General features: G+C 38.6%; 1 protein-coding gene across 3 annotated transcripts in view; it reads left to right on the forward strand.

Annotated features, from left to right (window-relative positions):
* Positions 1–5,725, forward strand: part of GLRB (glycine receptor beta) — a 47,220-nt gene extending 41,495 nt beyond the window's left edge. For all 3 annotated transcript variants that reach the window (XM_085221998.1, XM_003205362.5, XM_085221999.1), the window contains one exon: positions 2,932–5,725. In XM_085221998.1, the coding sequence (XP_085078124.1) occupies positions 2,932–3,228 (297 nt within the window). In that variant the 3' untranslated portion in view covers positions 3,229–5,725. The remainder of the gene's footprint in view (positions 1–2,931) is intronic.
* The last annotated feature ends 14,210 nt before the right edge of the window (positions 5,726–19,935 follow it).

Raw genomic sequence — 19,935 nt, forward strand, 5'->3', positions numbered from 1 at the left:
TTTAACTTTACTTTGTTTGCAAATCTTTGGTAAAGTCTTTTGATACTCTGCATTCAAGTCCCCTACTATCATACTGCACAGATGCTGTCTGTGTAATCTTTAGTAGGTTCATGAGTATCATTACACTTTCTAGCACAGACAGGGTTAATTAAATGCAGTTAAGCTACATTTAATATATGTTATTTCACTTGGTTTAAGGAAGGTTGTGGGTGTGAGCAACAGAAATGTTGGAGAGCGTATGGGAAGAAATTAAAAAATATCTCCAGGCAGCAACTGAATTAGAAAATAGAATCACACTGAATTTGTAAACCCAGGAAAATGAAAGCTGCTTTTTTTTTTCTTTTTTTTCTTTTTTTTCTTTTTCTTTTTTTTTTTTTTTAAATAATAGAAGCATATGCTGAGAAAAGAAAAATTGGGGCCAGGTTACTTTTACAAGAAAAATTGTGTCACCATGATAAATCAGCTGGTGCTAAACTAAGCAGGGCTCTGTGTGAATGTGTTGTGAGTAGTCTTCCACTTGTGAGGAGGAGGTGACCTAGAAGCTGTTCCTTCAGCTCTCCTTGCAAGCAAATGAGAACTGACTTGTAAAAGCCTCTACCAGAACACTTCTTAGAAATTGGAGTGGGACAGAAATATTCCATGTTGTCTTACAAGAGCACAGAGATAACAGTTAGCATCATTGAGTTTTACTGTTTTACTCTGGTAAGATGAGGAATGGACTGTAAGTTTGCGAATCTGAAAGGAAGTCTCTAATTCCTTACATGATTCTGTTTCTCACAACAGCCTATTTAATGTTACCAGTTTTGACCATGAGGAAGTGTGATAAATAAGGAATGAAGGAACAATATTCCTGCGATTCTTGAGTTAACGTGTGGCCCAGTCCTGCAAGTTGCCCTTTCATTGCTCAAGAGTCATCTTCATAGCTTGACTGCATAAATCTAAGACTGTGGGGAGTCTCTCAGATCAGTGATCCTGTCCCCAGTGCCCCCGTGTCACACAGTGACACATACGTTGGGTCTTACAAGTCTCAGTCACCACCTTACTGGGCAGCTTGTCCCTTTTACTTCAGTACAGAACATTGCTTCTGGATGTCAGCTCTTGGAAGACAGGCAAACAAATTCAGCAACTTTTATACATAATTTTGCTGTACCGTCATGGAATAGCTATCTTACTTCTCTTTTATATAAATTGTAATCTTGTTTTAGTTGTGAAACCCGCACGTCAGTTTTAGTGTATTGCTTCTGAAATAGACTATTTATATATATATATATATATAATAATTTTATTTTTATTTTTGTTTATATATATAATAAATATATGTCTGGCAAACCTGGGGAGGTTCACTCTTGCTTGAAGCAATTCTGCCTTGCTTCTCCTCCACCTTACATGAGAGTCATCCCTGTCAGCAATGGGAGTGAAAGCCCCAGCCAAAATGTAGATCTCTTCCTGACTATCATAGCTCTTCTAATCAAGGATAACTTGTCAGTTGTCATAGAGAAACTAAGAATATTCTTCAAAATATTTTTCATTCATTCATAAGTCTGGTACTGTATTCCATTCTAATTATTTTAATAAGTTATGAAATATGATAATGCAAATATCTCGAACCATCAGACTGCAGAAAATCAGAGGTGGAGGGAGCTGAGGCTGAAGGCTTTGTGATGGGGAGAGAGGATGCTGGGAAAACGAAGTGGGGAGCTTTGGGGAGAACTGAGTTTAGTGGATCAGTGATTCCAGGGAGCTCCATCAGTTATCTTAATCACTTGCTTGTGTGTATCACCTGGTGAACCAGCATGTTTTTCAACTCTCAGATTATTTATGTGAACAAATGGCATTATTAATGATGCTGTTACGTTATGTTTTTTTAATTATATTTTATTATTTATTTATTTATTTATTTATTTATTTTGCTGCTTTTTGTACTGCAAATAAAATGAAATGCTGTGAGAGGTTTACCAAAATCACATAGCACAGAGCCTTGCAAGAAGTCTTCCAATTCCTTCAGGCTACCTAACAACATGAGGTGATCCTCATAGAGATTTATTGTCTCTGAAATAGAATCTTTCTAAAATCCAAGGAAGGGAAGATCAGAATTCTTTTTTTCTCCCAAAATGCTTTTATATATATATATATATTGCTCTCTCTGTATATTGCTAATAGAATTGTAGAATTGTCTGGTTTGTAGGAAGGGGAGATTCACCTGGGGATACCCGTTAGTATAGTAATATTTGAACCCAAGAGCACTGATGGAGCTGTAGGAAAGACACATATTCAGCTGTTAGTTTACATTTTCCAGTTACTTCCCAGATACCAATGGGAAGTACCTGGAGTGCTGTCACATCCTGGTTGCCTTCTTTAGAGAGGTGTCAGTGACCTCCAGTACAAAGAAGGTGTCTTTTCACTTCACAAGGTTATCACCCAAGGTGAGATTAATGATCTTGAGGTGGCTAGTACGTAGAATCAGAAGAGATTTTATTATTTTTTTTATCAAAATCTGAATTTTAGAGCTAATTCTGAGCATCCAGGTCTCAGGGAAGAAAAAAAAAAAAAAAAAAAGAAGCATTGAATAGTGTCTTTCCTGCAGATTCATCAGCACAGAATGTGTTTCCAAAAATATTCTCTACTAAAATATTCTCTCCTCTTCTGTCATCTTAAAATGAAGGCGTCTAACTATAGCAGGTTGCACAGCATGAAGCACCTTGTGCATGAAAAATTACACAATTATGAATGTTTGGATTAGTTTATGTGATTGACTGATGATGCTTAAGTACTTTATAATGCAACCATTCAGCAAATTAGGCTGATGTAATGTATCCCTATCAACAAGTAATTTCCTGTATGTTTGTTTGCAGTGTTCTCTAGCATCTACATTAAGTTTGTTAATGAATTATGGTGAGTAGATCATGATTTCCCTCGCTCTTTATTTCATAGGTTGGTGAGACCAGATGCAAAAAAGTTTGCACTTCGAAATCTGATCTGAGATCCAACGATTTCAGCATTGTTGGAAGCTTGCCAAGAGATTTTGAATTATCAAATTATGACTGTTATGGGAAGCCCATTGAAGTCAACAATGGGCTCGGAAAGTCTCAAGCCAAGAGCAACAAGAAGCCTCCTCCTCCCAAGCCTGTCATTCCATCAGCAGCAAAGAGAATTGATCTTTATGCAAGAGCACTGTTTCCTTTTTGCTTCTTGTTCTTCAACGTCATATATTGGTCCATATATTTATGATGAATCTTTTATTTATCTTTTTCATCTGTAAAATATATCCCATTTCATATCCCTTCCCTGTCATGAAGGCCAATGTGTGAAATTATTTGCGTTTGCAAAGCAATATGTTGCATTTTGATGCCATGCGATTGTACTGAAAATATGGCATCTGAAATTTGAAAGCATGACACTGCAATGTCTGTGCTTCTACCAATGTTGTATATAAATGTACAGCATACATCTTGCTTTAGGAATATATAAAAGATAACGCATACTACATTGTAAAGCTGAATAACTCCCTTCAGTTATTAGTAACATACAGAGATCTAAAGTGTTTCTGATAATGAAACTGATGTGCACGTTGAGTATTATTAAAATCAGTATTCTAGTATATGTAGTATTTAAAAGCTTTTCTGCTGACTTTCTGAGAAAAAAAAAAAACACACATCTTGTTCTTGTATAATTTTAGATGGCACTGGTGAAGAAAAAGCTAAGTTGTGAATCCTGTTATTTAGATGCCGTAAGTGAAGGCAGGATTGAATAAGCTGATCTTGTCTGCGTGGAAAAATGAAGATCAGATAATTGCTGATTTTGTAATCAAAATCAGTTTTGTAAAATTTAAGGAAAAAAAAAAAAGCAATTGCATCCATCAAGCAAGCACACTTCAAAAATCTGTTAGAATACGCTGACTATTAAGCATTGTGCCCAATTTTGACTCTTGTTTCCTTAGACACAAGCTGGATATGTCGAACAGTCTGCTTTCTAGACTGAAGGTATCAGGAATTTTGGAGAAACACCACAAGATGCTGTTCAGTATCTGTTTATATTATACATTTTTACATTGGTCTGTTCTCTGGCTCATCTTCTCTTGTGTCTTGCAAGCATACAGTGAAAAGTCGCAGCTAATTTTTTTGTTGAATCTGATATGTCTTACTCATTTTGCTTTGTTTATCCTCTTGAAAGCCCGTAGTTTAAAGAAACTCTTTGTTTTCATGATGAAATCCGTTTTTAACTCTAGCTATACATTTTCTGTTTGCCTTTTGTAGCACAGATGATCTGGGCTAACATCTAGCTAGCTAGAAGTCTGAGGATCTAAGTCTATTAAACACGCCATGAATTCTTACGCCTATGTGTTAATTGATGACTGCCCTCCCCAGCTCATTTACTTGGCTGCTACTTGTTGGAAAACAAGATCCTGTGCTTGAAACAGTTTGATTAGGGGCTGTTCTCCATTATTTTATTTTTTTTTCCCAGAGAAAACCAGAAAAATGGATTCCCCAGGGTGCATAGGGCAGGAATCTGTACCTATGGCCTCCATTGGTGCCACAGTATACTACTCTGTAAGGGCAAGTGATGAGGTAAAATACATTCAAATGAAAGCTTCTTGTATGTAAGTAGTCCAAGTAGTGTATGTTTCCTGAGAGTGCACAGAGACTACATCTTCAGCCCTTGACAACATACTGTAAAGAAACGTTTTCACTTGTAAAACTGGGGAATAAAATGTAGTTAAAATATGAAAATAAGACAGTTCTTGATAGGTTGGCAAATCGTTCAAGGGAATACAGATTATTGGAAGGGGCTGAATTAAAATATTCCATAAGGTAAAAAACAGATAAATTCACATTTGTCATGCTGCAGTTCTATTATAGAATGTGTTGAGCCAGTGCAAGACAAAGGACTCTCCTATCATTCTTGTGTTGCTCCCTGCCACGTGAGCATTGTGGATGTACAACAAGCTTGTGTAACCAAAGGTTGAAAGTAGAACTATAAAAGGAGGGAACTAGGTCGCACTGGCTTCACTGGATACCTGGTGGATCTGTTAACTGTGGTTTTCTAGCCACTGCCACTTCATGATCAACAGCCCAGTACTGGTTTTAGGTGGAACCGATGCAACGGCTGTATTTCATATTACTGCCACCTAAAAAGCATGGTTGGCCTTCCATCTTGGAAGTTATTGATGATTGCTGGCCTAACATCGTTTTTGTGATACAAACTGCCTCAGATGTCTTTCGTTCCTGCAACTCATGTTTGGGCAGAAGAGGTCTTTTGTTCACAATAAGGTTGCACGCTTTCACTGAGCTTCCTTGCCATTTTCTCTTGGAGATTTTCTTTACTAGGCAGCTAGAGTTTGTCCTTTGGATTTCTTTCTGATAAAGAGGAAATGGAAAGGAAGTAAGAAATGTTATGGAAGAGAAATCATGAATTCCCCAATGTTGAACTGGGGGAAAATTGCTAGTACAAAGTTTCAGAGTGGGAAAAGTATTTACAGAATTGCTAGGGACCGTAAGAAGCAATAAGGATAACTCAAAGAGAGGAAGGGAGGGGTGACTTTTATACATACATCAGAGTGCTATATTTATAGACATTATTTATTCTCATACTTGTATTTTTTCTTACAGCATTGGAAGGCAAGAAAACAATTATATGTATTGGAAATTATATGACTTTTGGAAGATAATTTTCTTGTTAGAAATGTTATTAAATGATTCATCTGTAATTAATGTCCACATTTTATCTGTATAATCACAATTACAGATTTTATTGTTAAATTAATCTTTGTTCCTTCTTGCTTTCCTGCTTACTTGATGGGTTTCGTGTTTTATCATAAAAAAAATTAATCAATAATTCACTGTAATTGCTTTCCAACTCAAACAAAAGGAAGGAAAAGGAATGTGTACTATTAAGATAAAGGCTTTTCATTCATTGCAGCACAAAGACTTAAGGACAGAAGCAAAGTTTAATAGCAATTTTTAAAAAACAATTATCAACTATAAAGCAATAATATTTTTTACTCATAAAGATAATACTGCAGTTTTTGAATTAGCTCAGAATGTATTAACTTCTCCTACTGAACAGTAATAATTGATTTATTTTGCTTCTTTCCTCTAAAGGTCATTGAGTTTTGCGTATCATATCACATTGTGGTCCTCCAGCACCCTCTAGTTGTAAAGTTCTGTCTGTTGACTTATTTCCAGAACAAGGTGCAAGTATAAAACGGTACGGAAAGTATGGAATATTACTTGATACTATGGAAAAAAAAAAGCTAATTATTTAATAATGAATGGACATAAAATCAGTGGACGGCTACGGAAACCTGCCATGCGGTATGGTTTGAAAGATGTAGAAAATAAGACATTTGATTAGTAGTAAAGGTGAAGCTTGTAAAGAACACGTTAGTAACTGGATGATCTGGTCATGACGTGTGAACAAACTGCATGATTCAAAAATCTGTTTCTAATGGAGAGACCATCTGTGTTTCAGCTGGCATTTGCTTTATGTTCTTCTCTTGGCTGCTAGGCGAGTTACAAATTTCTGTTCTACCCTTAGCATAAACCTCAGTATCTTTTGGTAAGAAAGCATCAGGGGGTAGCACCCTTTCCTTCAAAGCTTTGGAAGCATCTTTATAGGTCAGACTTCTAGAACTCTTTAGCAGGAAGTGCTACTTTAGATATGGATTAATCCATTACTTAACTTCATCCACAAATTGAAGCTACACAATAAGTTAGGATGTGACCTGAGCAGGTTATCAGCTACTGTGCATTGATACTCTACCAGGACGTGTGAAATGGACTGTGATGAAGTAATTTACTTCGTTCTTAAAGTGTGGGAATCCATACTTTATGCTAGTTAGACTTGTACTTGATGCCCAGTTGTAAGAACAGCTCTGCCAGTGATTTTGGTCACTTCCTTTTTTTTCAGTCTTCTGTTAATTCTGTCTGAGATAGTATATGTGAGCAGCATATCTTTGGAGTGAAGAAATGATTTTCTGTAAGTGCAACTTACCGACCACTTAGAAACATTGCCAGGCAGGTTTCATTCTTCTAAGTCTTTGGATCAATTTGCTCTTGTGTACGGGAACTGCTGAATCACAGCCTGAACCTCTGATTGACCACCTGAGGTGAGCAATGAGACAGCCCTGGGAGCACAGGTGAAGGCAATTCTCCTGTGCTATCAGAAAGACTGGAGCCTGGCTCTACCTCTCCTAAATCCTTTTTAAGAGCTGACTACCAGTGGGGAAGGATCTATTTTGGAGATCACGCCTCTTGGAGTCTTTTCAGTGAGCCCAGGACAAGGGTAAGCTTTCCAACCATTCTTCTTTGGTGCGATAACTTGTTTAGCCCAACTTTCCTGTATATCTCTTAATTATAACATCTGTATATTCATTGATTATATATCTTGGAAATAGAGGACTTTAACTAAAGAGAAAACTGATTTAACACTCTATTATTCATTGGAGAGAATGTAGTAATGTTGCCTCTTGGGGCAGTTCAGTGGTCATGACCCATAAAGATTGATATGCTTGTATAAGTGTTTTGAAGGAAATGCAGATAGCAGATACCCTAATTTACTTTAAAGAATTTCACCCTGGAGTGAGAAGATAATTCACTTAAGGAATCTGCCATAAATATTTAGGTAATTTATGCGGAGACTTTATAATACAGATGAGACCATTGGTCTCTTCTTCAATTCAAGCAGCTTACCATTGCAGTTATTGAATAACTTGTGCTGAGGATATTTATAGAATAGATAACAATAAATTATTTATTTCCAGAGAGTGCAGCCTGAGTATATGTAATGTCAAGTGATTTGTCAGGCTACAGAGATAACTTAGTGCTGAAATGAGTACAAATGTGGTGTATAGGGTAGATAAGGGAATGTTAGAACACCATTACTTCGTGCTTTGGTGTGCTAATTCTGGGATTAAAGATACAGTTGAAGGGGGAAGGAAAAAAAAAAACAACACAGAAATTCAGGTACAGAGATTAAATAATACTTTTGTGTCTACAATTTAATTTTCTGGATGTAGTAATAATATGGTATAACAGTTGCCTTCTTTTTATAAAAATACAAAGAATTGCTTAAAAAAAATAATAATAATTCATCTGTGGTGCCAAAAAGATACAAAACCTAGTTCTTTCCGTAGGAGGGTCTATGCTGGAATAAAGGAGAAATAAAATCCAGTCTTGTTTAACATAAATTCTCATTGTTACAGTTGTGTCTCTACCACTGTAGAAAATAGTTGAGCTGCTTGCAGCATGCCCTTGCATTTTGGCTGACTTAAGAAACTCGCATGCCTGTCCACCTCTCATAAGCTGTCCTCACTCCTGATGGTAGACATCAGAACAAAGACATGTGGCTCTTCTGAAATGTTTTTGAAAAAACCTTCATTGCTATGAATGCATCTACTCTGCTGGCCCTGGAACGTCTGCAGCTAATGCAGGCTTACCCAAATTAACTTTAAACTTGCTGTCTGGGGACTGCTAGCAATGCAGTCATGGCAACACAAGCAGAGGCGGGGGAAGCCTACCTGCTGGTGTGGGAAAACAATCAGAATTTGGTGTTAACCCCCACACAGATTGCTGCTGCCCTGCTCAGGCTTAAAGTTAGCTGATGGAGGTGTTCACCAATTCGTATCTATGTAAGAATGTTGAACTCCATGTGATGCATGATCAGGTGGAGCTGGATTGTTTTCTTCCACTGGTGGTGTGAGAGATGCTGCTGTAAAATGTATGTCTTGATGTCATGAAGCTCTTCTGTCATATTTAACTTCATGTTCTGACAAAAGTGTTCACTGGTAGTGCCAAAAAATGAAACTCTTCGTGCTGAGCCAACACAAGTGTAAATGAGTGAGTGGGATTTGTCCATCTGAGCATGAAGGAGATTGTCTGCTGCATCTTAGTCATACAGACTATCCCTTAAAAGTGCCATTCTGTTTAAGGCACTAATGCTGGTAATGATGATTGGATCACAATCTTAAAAGCATAGTATCCCAAAACATCCCAAGATGGAGGGACCCCCAGGGGTCATTGAGTCCAACTCCCAGCTCCACAGTGACCACCCGAAATCCAAACCCTATGTCTGGAAGTGGTATTCTAATGCTCCTTGAACTCCAGCAGCTTGGGTCTGTTCTCACTGCCCTGGGCAGCCTGTTCCATGCCTGTCTGCTCCCTGTGAGCAGTTGTAGCTGCCATCAGGCCTCCCCTTGGCCTCCCTGGCTGTACAGACCAATGGGACCTCAGCTGCTCCTTGTATGTCTTGCCCTCTAGATCTTTCTCCATCTTCCTTTCTTTGAATGCTTTGTAATATATTTTTGTCCTTCTTTTATTGGGGCACCCAGCCCTGCACGCAATGCTCAAGTTGAGGCTGCACAGCACTGAGCAGAGAGGAAAATCTCCTCCCTTACCTGGTGGCAGTGCTGAGCCTGATGCACCCCAGCTGGCAATAAGCCACATAACGTGCTTTGAAAGAAGGAGCATGAAGGCTGTGGGGTAGAAAGGATAGGGTTATGGATAATTGTTTTCCAGGCTGTGGGAGTAGATCAGTTATTTTTTTCATACGCATCTGTGCATGCCTGTTTCTTTCCATGAACATCACAGAAGAAATCATTTTTTACTTAGGAAAGCAAAGTCAAGAGGTTTTAGGGCCCTAGAAACCCTCCTGAGTATAGCAGATCAAGCTGCTGTACCGCTGCCCTCCACCAAGACCCTCCAGCTACAAGAGATCCTTCTCTAACGGTACAAATAGCAAGAAAAATCCCTGCTGAAACTGCTGCTGCTGAGAGGAAAAGCTTTGCGTTGGCAGCCCCTTGTTTCTTCTTTCTCTGCATTATCCCTTGTGATAATCAATAGCACCATTTAGCTTTTTTCTTCTGCAAAGTGCTCCTTTCAGCAAGCCGGCCTCATTTCCTCATCAAGACGATTCTGCTGTCACACCAGCATCTCACGATGTCTGGGCAAGGATCTGCACGTCAACCTGATGGAGCCCATGAAGGCACACCAACTCTGATGCTCAGGAACAGATCAGTGATGACAGATGACGAGAGGGCTTTCTGGGTTTTAAAATTTTAACGCCAGCTGCATCGTGTCATTTTAGCTATGTCCCTTTAACTTAGAATGTTGTATTATTTGGATAAAAACTCGCTGCATGCGTTGTATTTTCTAGTTCAATATGTTGGATCATGAGTTTCTTGTCCAAAGCAGAATATGCAAGAAAAGTAGCTCAGTGACTATTTTAAAATGTTGATTAACCTTCAAACTTGATTTTGACCCAGAGGTTTGGGAAATATATTCCTCAGTGTTTAATAAGCCCTACGCTGTCACAACAGATTTATCAGTGTGTCAAGCAGGCTCCTTCTTTCAGATTCATTTGTTTGTTTCTTTGACTCCCAAAGGCTGTCATATTGGGAGACATTAATTAACAGACTGGCTATTTTGAAGGCGTGATGCTGGCAGGAGCTGGCTGTAAAGGCTGATGTCTTTGACCGAGGCAAATCCAACATCAACTTCTGCTTTGGATAAAGCTACCTGCTTGTGCTGCTCATCCTGGTCAGCAACAGCACTATTTGGGTTGCTAAACCTTCCAGAGGGGTTTCAGAGTCAGGCGATTGTAAAAACCATCTTCTTCTTCTCAAGAAAATGCAAATAGCATACAGCATTCACCGTGAGCTGTTATCAGCTTCGTGGAGTTGAGCTTTAATCTTTATCTGCTAATAGGTCAATTTTTCCCTTCAGTGAATCAACTAGAAAATATTTTTTTTTTAAATAAATTTAAAATCTTTCTTAAATAGAAAGGCACACATACATAACAGTAGCAGAGGGTTGCACTGGCTCTCCACAATCAAAATTAAAGTACTTGCTTGTTTCCTCTGGACTTGGAGCTCTTCCTGTGATGATAAAGCCAGGAAGGCTCCACAGCATCTACAGCTGTAGGAGTGCTTGTGGCTGTTGTACAGGAGCACAGCGATTAACCCCGTGTTTTGTACTGCCTTGGGTGGCTGCATGTGCTGCAAACAGGAAAAGAAAAATACAACTGTGCTTCCCAAACCCTGTGCCTTAGCAATGACATGTTCATCACAGTTGCCATTTGACATTCTTCGCAACAGAGAGCCATGCTGCTGAGAAAAATAACTGCAAAAGCACCAGAGTAATATTCCCAGGCTCTGCAGTTTCACAGGAGCATTTTATACCACTCTTGTAGAATTCTGACTGTTAGGAATTTCACCGTGGGAGACTTTAAACAGAAAATCCGTATCCAATTTGGTAGCACTTTATTATATCATCAGTTACCTATAAGCATGTTTTATTGCTTTATTTATCATGTGATTCCATGTTGTTCCCATTTCAGGAACAGCATTTTAAAATGGGAATTTTTCTAAGCATGTGAGTTGTGAAAGCATGCTATAGTTTATCCTATCTTTTCCATGGGAATATAAAAAGGAGACAGTGTATTTTACATTATTGTGTTCTTGCAGTGAGTTTACTAGTCTCCATGAAGAATGTCTTGATGAAATTAAATAGGTGGAAAAAAAATTCATGGAGTGTGCAAATGAAACAGCCAGGAAAAAATCCATTTATGCAAGGCTCACACTGAGAGGCTGATGAGCTTTGACAATTGGAATAAATTATTTTGGCTAGAAGGAGATTCCATCTTTTCAAGACAGGGCAGCACGAACCTTACAGTTTGCAAGTGAACAAAATAGCTTTATGGGAACAACCAGGTAAGCTTGTCCAGAGTGACCTTCTACCTGTGCCATATAAGCATGCTCCCCTGCAGTGCAGTGAGCTTCCTAGCAGTTCACGCCACATGATTGCAGCTGATGAAGTGATGTCGTCTTTGGCTGAGCAGCACAGCTATTGCTGCTGGCTGGCATGTGGTGCATGACTGAAGGCACAACAGTAGCCTAAGTCTGAACAGCTCTACTCTGAAAGTCCCAAGTGAGGGCCTGTACCTAAGCAGAATGCCTAGTAACTAAAGAGGGACATGGCTCTCTCCCCAAGACCTTCTGTGCAAATCTGGCAGTCTATTTCCTTGATTCTTTTACCTTCTGCTGCACTGACTAGCATGCTACTTTCCTATCAGCTGATGGCCTTTTGTTTAGATTGGCTCTGTCTCGCTGAAAATATTCTCTTGCTATATATTGTACACAGCCTTAAGGCACTGCTGTGATGCACAGAAAAAATTAAAAAAAAATATTTCAGTCTTTAAGAATACTTGTGGTCATAGATATGGATGTTATTACAGTCTGTCATCCTGTAGTCTCAACATTTCTTGAGGTGGTCTGCCTCTGATTTTTGGTGCTTGATGTTCCCCATCATTTACACTGGTTTTACTGTATAATTATTTTGCTTTACTCTCAGAGGAGAACTGAACTCCCTTTATGAGTGCATTCCTCCCTTTAATATTACTCCTTCTTTAAAATAACCAACAGATCCAAACTCTGCAGAAGAATCAGCAGAAAGGGTGGTATGTTCTAAAATGGTACATTTATTAGTTTAGAATTAGGTGTACACACGCATACATGTCCATACAGTACAGTAGTGTTCTTAGGACTAAGTGTTCATGAAAAAATATTGTCAGTATTTAATGGCTGAATCCTTTTCCATTTTTAATACTATTGTTTGACAAGTATTTTTGAAATACCTCAACATTTTACTGTTGGTTTTTTTTTTTGTTTGTTTGTTTGTTTTCCAGCCTCTTGCAAAATAAGCCATCCCCTCCTATGACATTGAGTTAATTATGTGTGCCAACAGATATGGAACCACAGGCTGGAGAAAGTCCTTCAGTCCATTCAGAACAAATGCTGCGATGTGTAATGTAGTCAGTGGCTCCTCCTTTTTAAAGAAAAACAGTGATTAGTTAGTATTATTTTACCAGGCTGTTAATACTATTGCAGTTCTATGACTTAGTTAATTACTAGTAAAGAAATGACTCTCATGAACGGGGTAACAAAAAGTATGAACATATTTTCTGAGGTTAGCTCAATCCTTGAGATGGGAATGCCAGATTAGGTGATACAATCTCTCATTTATAGGACAATAAATCCCCACCAGTGCAGATGCAATCATTGAGGTCTGGCTTTTATGCAGGAAATTAAAAGTAAATTCCATTCATTTATCTTAATCACAGTTAGCTTGCTACCTTCTTCAGATGTAGGAAGCCTAGCCTACACTCAAAAGAAAAGCTTCCAGGAGCCCGGAAAGAGTGATGATTTCTATCCATTTCACTTTGCTGCTGTTCCATGGGATGCTGTTGTAAATGATTATCCATAGGTATCACACAGTTGTTTGTCAACAACACCAAACTGTCTGCTGTCCTAATGAGGTGGTGTATGGAGATGAGTCGTAATTAACATAAATAGAAAGTAATCAAGTGATGAATGGAGGAAGTGCCACTTCAAAACGTAACGTTCTGGACCACGGCTTTTTAAGCTGATGCACTATGCTGTGTATGCTGACCTGTGATGAAGGAAGCTAGACATTTAAAAGTGCTGAGAACCCAGCTATCTGCACATATCCTTGCTCTGCGTACATCTTGTTTGGGCAGTGCAATTAGCAAGCAATAAGGTAAGCCTCAAGTTAAATGGCAACTAAATAGACACTGAGAATGGCCAGCAGTTAATCTCTGTAACTTCCAAATGTAGCATAAATGAAGTTTCAGTAAAGACAAGCAGCATAATTTGCATTGTTTTTGATGTCACAAATATTATCGGTAGAAAATGCGTTGTAAGCTCTGCAATTAAATCCTGTATTTGAGGCAATCAAGCAATTAGAAGAAAGCTGTTTTCTGTGCATTTACTGAGATGTAGCTCTAATCCTAACTGGGGAATTAAGTGCCTCATGAGAACTGCTTGTTTTCCTTACTATTTTATTTTTTTTCTGCTGTAAAAATTTGACATTAACACTGTTTTTTATCACAACCAGTCCCTAGGAGGACATGCCCATGCAGAGGTGAGAATAAAAATATCTCTTATCTGTACTGTGAACTAGTTCTGGGGCTGAGCCACTGGAGGGGTTCTTGGGAGCTAAAAATAAGCTTTGGTTGAGCACAGCTCTGCACATCTCCGTGATAACTCCAGTGGGCTACTTCTTGACAGAAGTATTTTCTCGAAAATTATTGATGTCAAACAACTTAACAGGGAACCAAAAGGACATTTCTGTTGCTTAAGGTTCCTAAAGATAAGAGTAAGATCTGATGTCTCACAGAATGGTCTTTTAATTGCATTTCCTAGTTTTGATAGGCTTTCTAAAAGAATAGTATAAAATGCCTGCAGTGGGTTATTAAACAAAAACATCTTCATATCTGAGGGATATTTTGAGAACAAAGGAGTTATTATCTTGTCTTGGGCAATTCCAGCTGTTCTACCAACTGAATTTATTTTTTAATTTTGCTAACTGCTTGATCACCACAGTATAATTTCTGTAACAACATAACTTGTCTTTCACTTGTGTCAAAAATAAATTTTTCTAACATTTGCCGAAACATTGGTTGGTATCTTGGCTCTGTCTGGGCTGATATCTTTATCTTTTGTTCTGTTCTTTTTTTAAAACATAATGGAATACTTGATTGATCTGTGTTTAATTTCTTACTGTAGCTTAAGTCTTTATTTTCCTAGTGACAGAAGCCCTGACAAAACAATCAGGTCATAGAAGCAATCTCAATAAGATAGATTGAAGTAACATAACCAATGTGTAAACTAAACCCTAAACATGAACATCTATATTTTTTAAAAGAAGTATTATGTTGTGAGTGGCTTTTTGTTTCACTTTTAGAAATGTGCATGCTCACAGAATAAAATATCCATCTTGGATCTTAATCGATGACTCAATTTTCTTACCTGAGGACAAATAAAACCATATTACATGGCCAGCTCCGTATGAAGTGGTTATGCCTGTGACTAGTGGTCTCCATATACATGCCTGCACACCTTCTGGTATTACCACAGGGCTCAGAAGGGTAGCACGCAGGTGGAAGAAACAAAATGGCAGTCTCACTTACTTGCTCGGTGACTGCAGTGCATTTTGTTCTGGGTGGCAGTGCGTGGAGAAAAAGGGCTGTCTTGTTGTTATGTTTCTCAAGAGGCTGATAGCCATTCCAGTCACCCGTGCCCTGTTGAGCACTCTGAAACCGGGCATGCCCCCAAGAGAAGGGGGTGGCACACAGCCCTGTCCCCTTCCTAGCATGGGCTGCAGGCCCAGCTGGTCTCCAAGCCAAAGTGGGGCCAATAGCAGCGTGGTTGCTGCAGCCCTATTGGGTGGTCATGGAGCTCCTGGCCTTCAAACCCTGTGAGGAGAATGGAGGAGATCCCACAGCTGTGAGTCCAGACAAGGTGAGGTAGGTAGGAGAGATCCTGTTCTGTGGGATATTAAGGAAAGGTGTCCCAAAAGGAATTCAACTGAAAGCTAAGAATTAATCTGTTCTGCTGTTGTTGAAAGCATCTTTGCAAAAGTTGTTTAAATGCTCTCCTCAGTCTTATAAGAGGTCATGAAACATGTAATGGTATGTCAGTAATGCTGCCTTCACAATGTAGTACTGCTGTCAGGGCTTCCCATCTCTGTAACTGTTCAGTCTTCAGGAGCTAAATTTGCCCCAGGCAGCTTGTAAAAGGGAGTTGTGTCCTAAGTTCTTTGACTTTGTCAAGCTATCAGTTTTGCAATAGGTTCAAGTTCTGAAAAGATCATCTGATTTTTCCCATGTTTCTGGGGGTAGATAGAGTAGGCTTGTCTTTTATGGATAGTTTTTACAAATGAGATGCTAAAACAAGAATGTGCCTCCTCCGTGTTGAGATGATCACTACACAGGCCATTTCCCATGGCCCGGTATTTGTCCACTATCCTTGCTTGAAATACTGCCTCAGCACTCTGTTCCTAAATGGCAGAAACATGATCATAATGCTGAGTGCAGCCATAAGAAATATTTGAGCATGCATATACAAATGTGTTGCTATCAGTGGTAAATATTAACCTTGTTTTCCAGTCTGACAGTAACTTGTGGACTGGGAGCTGCTCCTCACTGGTGTGCTTTGGGATTTTGAAGATGTGAAACCACCATGGTGGCTGCTGGTGATTGGTGATGGCTGAGTAAAAACAGCTAGCTGTAAAGGAATTGTTTCTGTTGTACAGAAAAAGGGCCCAAGTCACAAGTGAGAGAAAAATGAGTAACAGAAGTGCATCCTGGGTGTCAGTAGAGAGTGCTCTGTGATATTCTTATTGGCTTGTGTTCTCCTTTAAACATTTGAGTGTGTGGTTTATGAACTCAGAGAATTTAGATGGAAAGCTTATTTGAAAACTCCTGTACCTCAGCAGATCATGGTCCATCAGTGTATGAAATCCTACATCTTCATCAACCCCAAAGGGCTTTTCTTTATGAATAGTGAGTGATGCATTTCTCACAGGTGACAGAATGGATACAAGGCTTAAAGAGGAGTCGCGCTGATTAAGAGCTGACCTGAAGAATGGGTGTAAGGTTCATATTTCAAACATAGATGTCAGTGTGGAAAAGGAATAAGAACATGATGAGAATAAAAAACAAGGCTACAGTCAAGGCTGGCACTGCTGATGGAACAGATGGAAAAGGTGGCAGATGAAAAGAGCGAGGATCAAGGCTGACTGTTGCAGTCTAAAGAAAAATATACAACACATTTGAATTAGCTGTGCTCCACTAGGGAAATATGGATGGTAATATCAAAATAACATGAGAGGAAAAAAGATTCTAATGGCAATGTTTTGGAAAAACAGATGGAAAGCCAGGCAAGGATAAAGACAGCAAGAAAGAAGAGACGTGAAATGTAAGCAGAAAATAATTAGAACAAGGATAAGAAATGTATTCCCTGGAACTGAGATGAAGTGATGGACATTTTTTATTCCACTGAAAGGAATGGGAAAGTCTTGGCACTTCTAAAGAGAAGACATTGCCAGACAAGAACTATAGGTTTTGTATGCATAGTCTAATCTGAAAGAGTTCCTTTATTTTTTTCTCTGGAGTCTTAATAATGCCATTTGCTATCATCTCAGTAGGAAAAACTGAAGTAATCCGTAGTGGATTTTCTACACACATAGATAGCTCTACACGTATGGGATTTAGTCTGCAAAATAAATTTAACATTTCTTGCAAATAGCAAGAATGCAAGTAGCTCACATAAATATAATGAATAATAATAAATCCCAATTCACTATAAATTCCTCATATTTGTTCAGCTAAACAAGTAACAACGAAAGCTATGAAGCAAAAGGAATTGAAGTTTCCTGATTATTTCACATTATTTATACCACTGGATAGAGATGTCTATTTTCACTGTCAGAATCGCATCATAGGAGTTAGCATAAGCTGTTTCTTAGTGCCAATCATCACCAAGTTTATGTACTGTTAATGAGAACAGGACATGTTTGTTAATCAGCAGAGGAAGCAGAATGAGCATGGGAGATCAGGATGTACTTTTTATTTTTAAAAGGACTCTTGAGATACAGCATGAACATATGGGACTAAACAATTTAAGAAAGATTTGGAACTCAAAACTTTTGTTGGTATTTGCAAAGGTTTTTCAGATTTCAAAAATCTAAAGACAGTAATTTTTGTGTACGGAAGAACTTCTCGACCAGCCATACAATCAAAGGGTTCATATATTTGTGCAACATTTTTGCGTCCTGCAAAAATGGCATATTCAAATCATTCTTTCTAATCAATATTTTCACCATGAAAATTATCCTAAGCATGTAAAAAGAACAAGGTAAGGCCAGATGGGGCCACCATAACTGTTTAACCTGAGCTCTTGCCAAGCATGTACTTTGCATACTGACGTATGTACTCTACAGTCACTGCTGACAGGTAAGTATATGAAGTGAGCACTAGATGTTTCTGACTTTGAGGCTAAAATTTCCCCTTCTTGAGTAATTCCCAACTTTCTGTCTATGCCTTCTGTGCACCTGCTGAAACATCATATCCCCCACTCTTTGCAATCAGTAGTAAATTTCTCCCAGACCTTCTATGAAATCAGGATTAGGTACTTAGCCTTTTTAGGAGGTTGACATCTTATTATTGGATATCTGGCCTTCTGTCATCTGTCTTTGTTTTCATTGTTATTGCATAGCTATGTTCCTTTCAACAAGTGATTGATGCTTATTATTAACAGTTCCCCTGTTGATGCTTTGTTCAGATTCTGAGCTAATGCATTTTTATATGAGCTTTTATTGTGGATTTAGAAGAATGCATATGAAAATGTAATCTGATTTTACTTACCTCTTGCTATATTCTTTTGCTTTTCTGGTGAAAAAAAATTATTGAATATAATTTCCAGTAATGTGATCTAATTTTCATTTTATGTGCAGTGTTAATGAGTATGTCTATTCTTAGTACATGATCATAAATTATTATCAACTGTAAATTCCTTTTTTCTCCATTGCCCACTTGTATCTTTTAAAAAACAGACTATTGAAGAAAGCTTTATTTTACCATTAGCATTTTTCCTTGTTAATAAATTCTGATTAAACTGTTTTCTTGCTGATTCACTAGCCCATGCTGTCCTTTTGGAATTACTCATCCCAGTTGAAAACTTCTATTTTTTGCTGGTATCCCAGCATATGGCCACATAAGTACCAACTTGGCATTCTTTTTTTCTGCATGTTTTGACATGGCAATACAAAGCTGGGATATTAAACACATACGTGGACACACACAGTTATTTAATGGAAACATAGCAAATCACCGGCCAGTGTGCTATCAGCAGTTATTAACCTGGCAGTTATTAACTCACCACAGATAAGCTGTGCAAAAAAAAAAAAAAAAAAAAAAAAACCAAAAACAAACAAACAAAAAAAAACCCCAACAGGTGTAATTGGTAAATAAGTTCCTATTGTGGTCACTTTTACATGACCTAATTGCTACCTGATGTTCTGTAGGTCTCAGATTTGACTCAGGTGAGTTTGCCTGCCATGTAGTGCCTGGTGCAGCAGGATCAAGACTCAGTTTGGCATTGGTATGCAGTCTAGGAGAAATAATTAAATCTTATTTTACTACCTAACCAGATAAAACATATATCACCATGAATTATTCTAGCAGTTTCTGACAAAGGTCTCGATGTGCATGTGGAATAGTGCTGGTCTCTAAAATACAACACAATGGAGGAAAAAACAAAAACAACAACAAAAAAAAAAACAGCTGAGAGATTTAAATCCTTTCCATACCTATAATGACAATTAGTTCAAAGAGTGGGGGTTTTGTAGATTTCAGCTGGCACCATTCTAGCTATGTTTTAAAAAAATACTTAAGTTCATTATGCAGCTAGAATGTGAATTGGCATAAAGGTGTGGTTTTTTTTTTTTCCCTTTTCTTATAAAATATTAAAATACAATATTCCAGCCATGATCTTTGCTGTATTTTAACCTCATTTGCTATGCATAAGGGGACTCTTCCTTACCCAGACTTGGATGAAAGGAGCTTATGCTTCTGCTCAAACTGTGCTCCTGTTAAAGGAGATTGGCAACAAGACATCAAAGCATGTGTTAAATGTGAATACCTGTACGTTTAATTGCCTAGCTGTCTAAATGCAAGCTTTCCTCCGACACCATTCTCTGCCAGCCACCACAGCAGTACTGCTTGTCTTTATTAGGATCATCTCATTCTCAGGAGAGAAAGAGATAATGACAGAAGCGCAGACAGAAATTGGTACCAAATTTACAGGCAAAACGACTTGAGTGAAACTAAATTAGTGATAGGCAAAGGGCCTCAAAGTGCCTGTTTCCCGTGCGTTCAGGTTATGCATTTGTACGGACATCCGAGCGTCTGAAGCTTTGAGACCTTCCGTCGTCTCTGGAAAGGAGACTCGGGACAATTCAACGGCAACAATTAGAAGGAAAAAAAAAAAACCGCTGTCCGCGGTGCTGAAGGCCGCGGCCGGCCCTCGCCGTGCCCGCGCTCGGAGGGGCGGGGCTGCGGGGCGCACGCTCCCGCGAGTCT

Source organism: Meleagris gallopavo, chromosome 4, assembly GCF_905368555.1.
Source record: "Meleagris gallopavo chromosome 4, MGAL_WU_HG_1.1, whole genome shotgun sequence".
Classification (NCBI taxonomy): domain Eukaryota; kingdom Metazoa; phylum Chordata; class Aves; order Galliformes; family Phasianidae; genus Meleagris; species Meleagris gallopavo.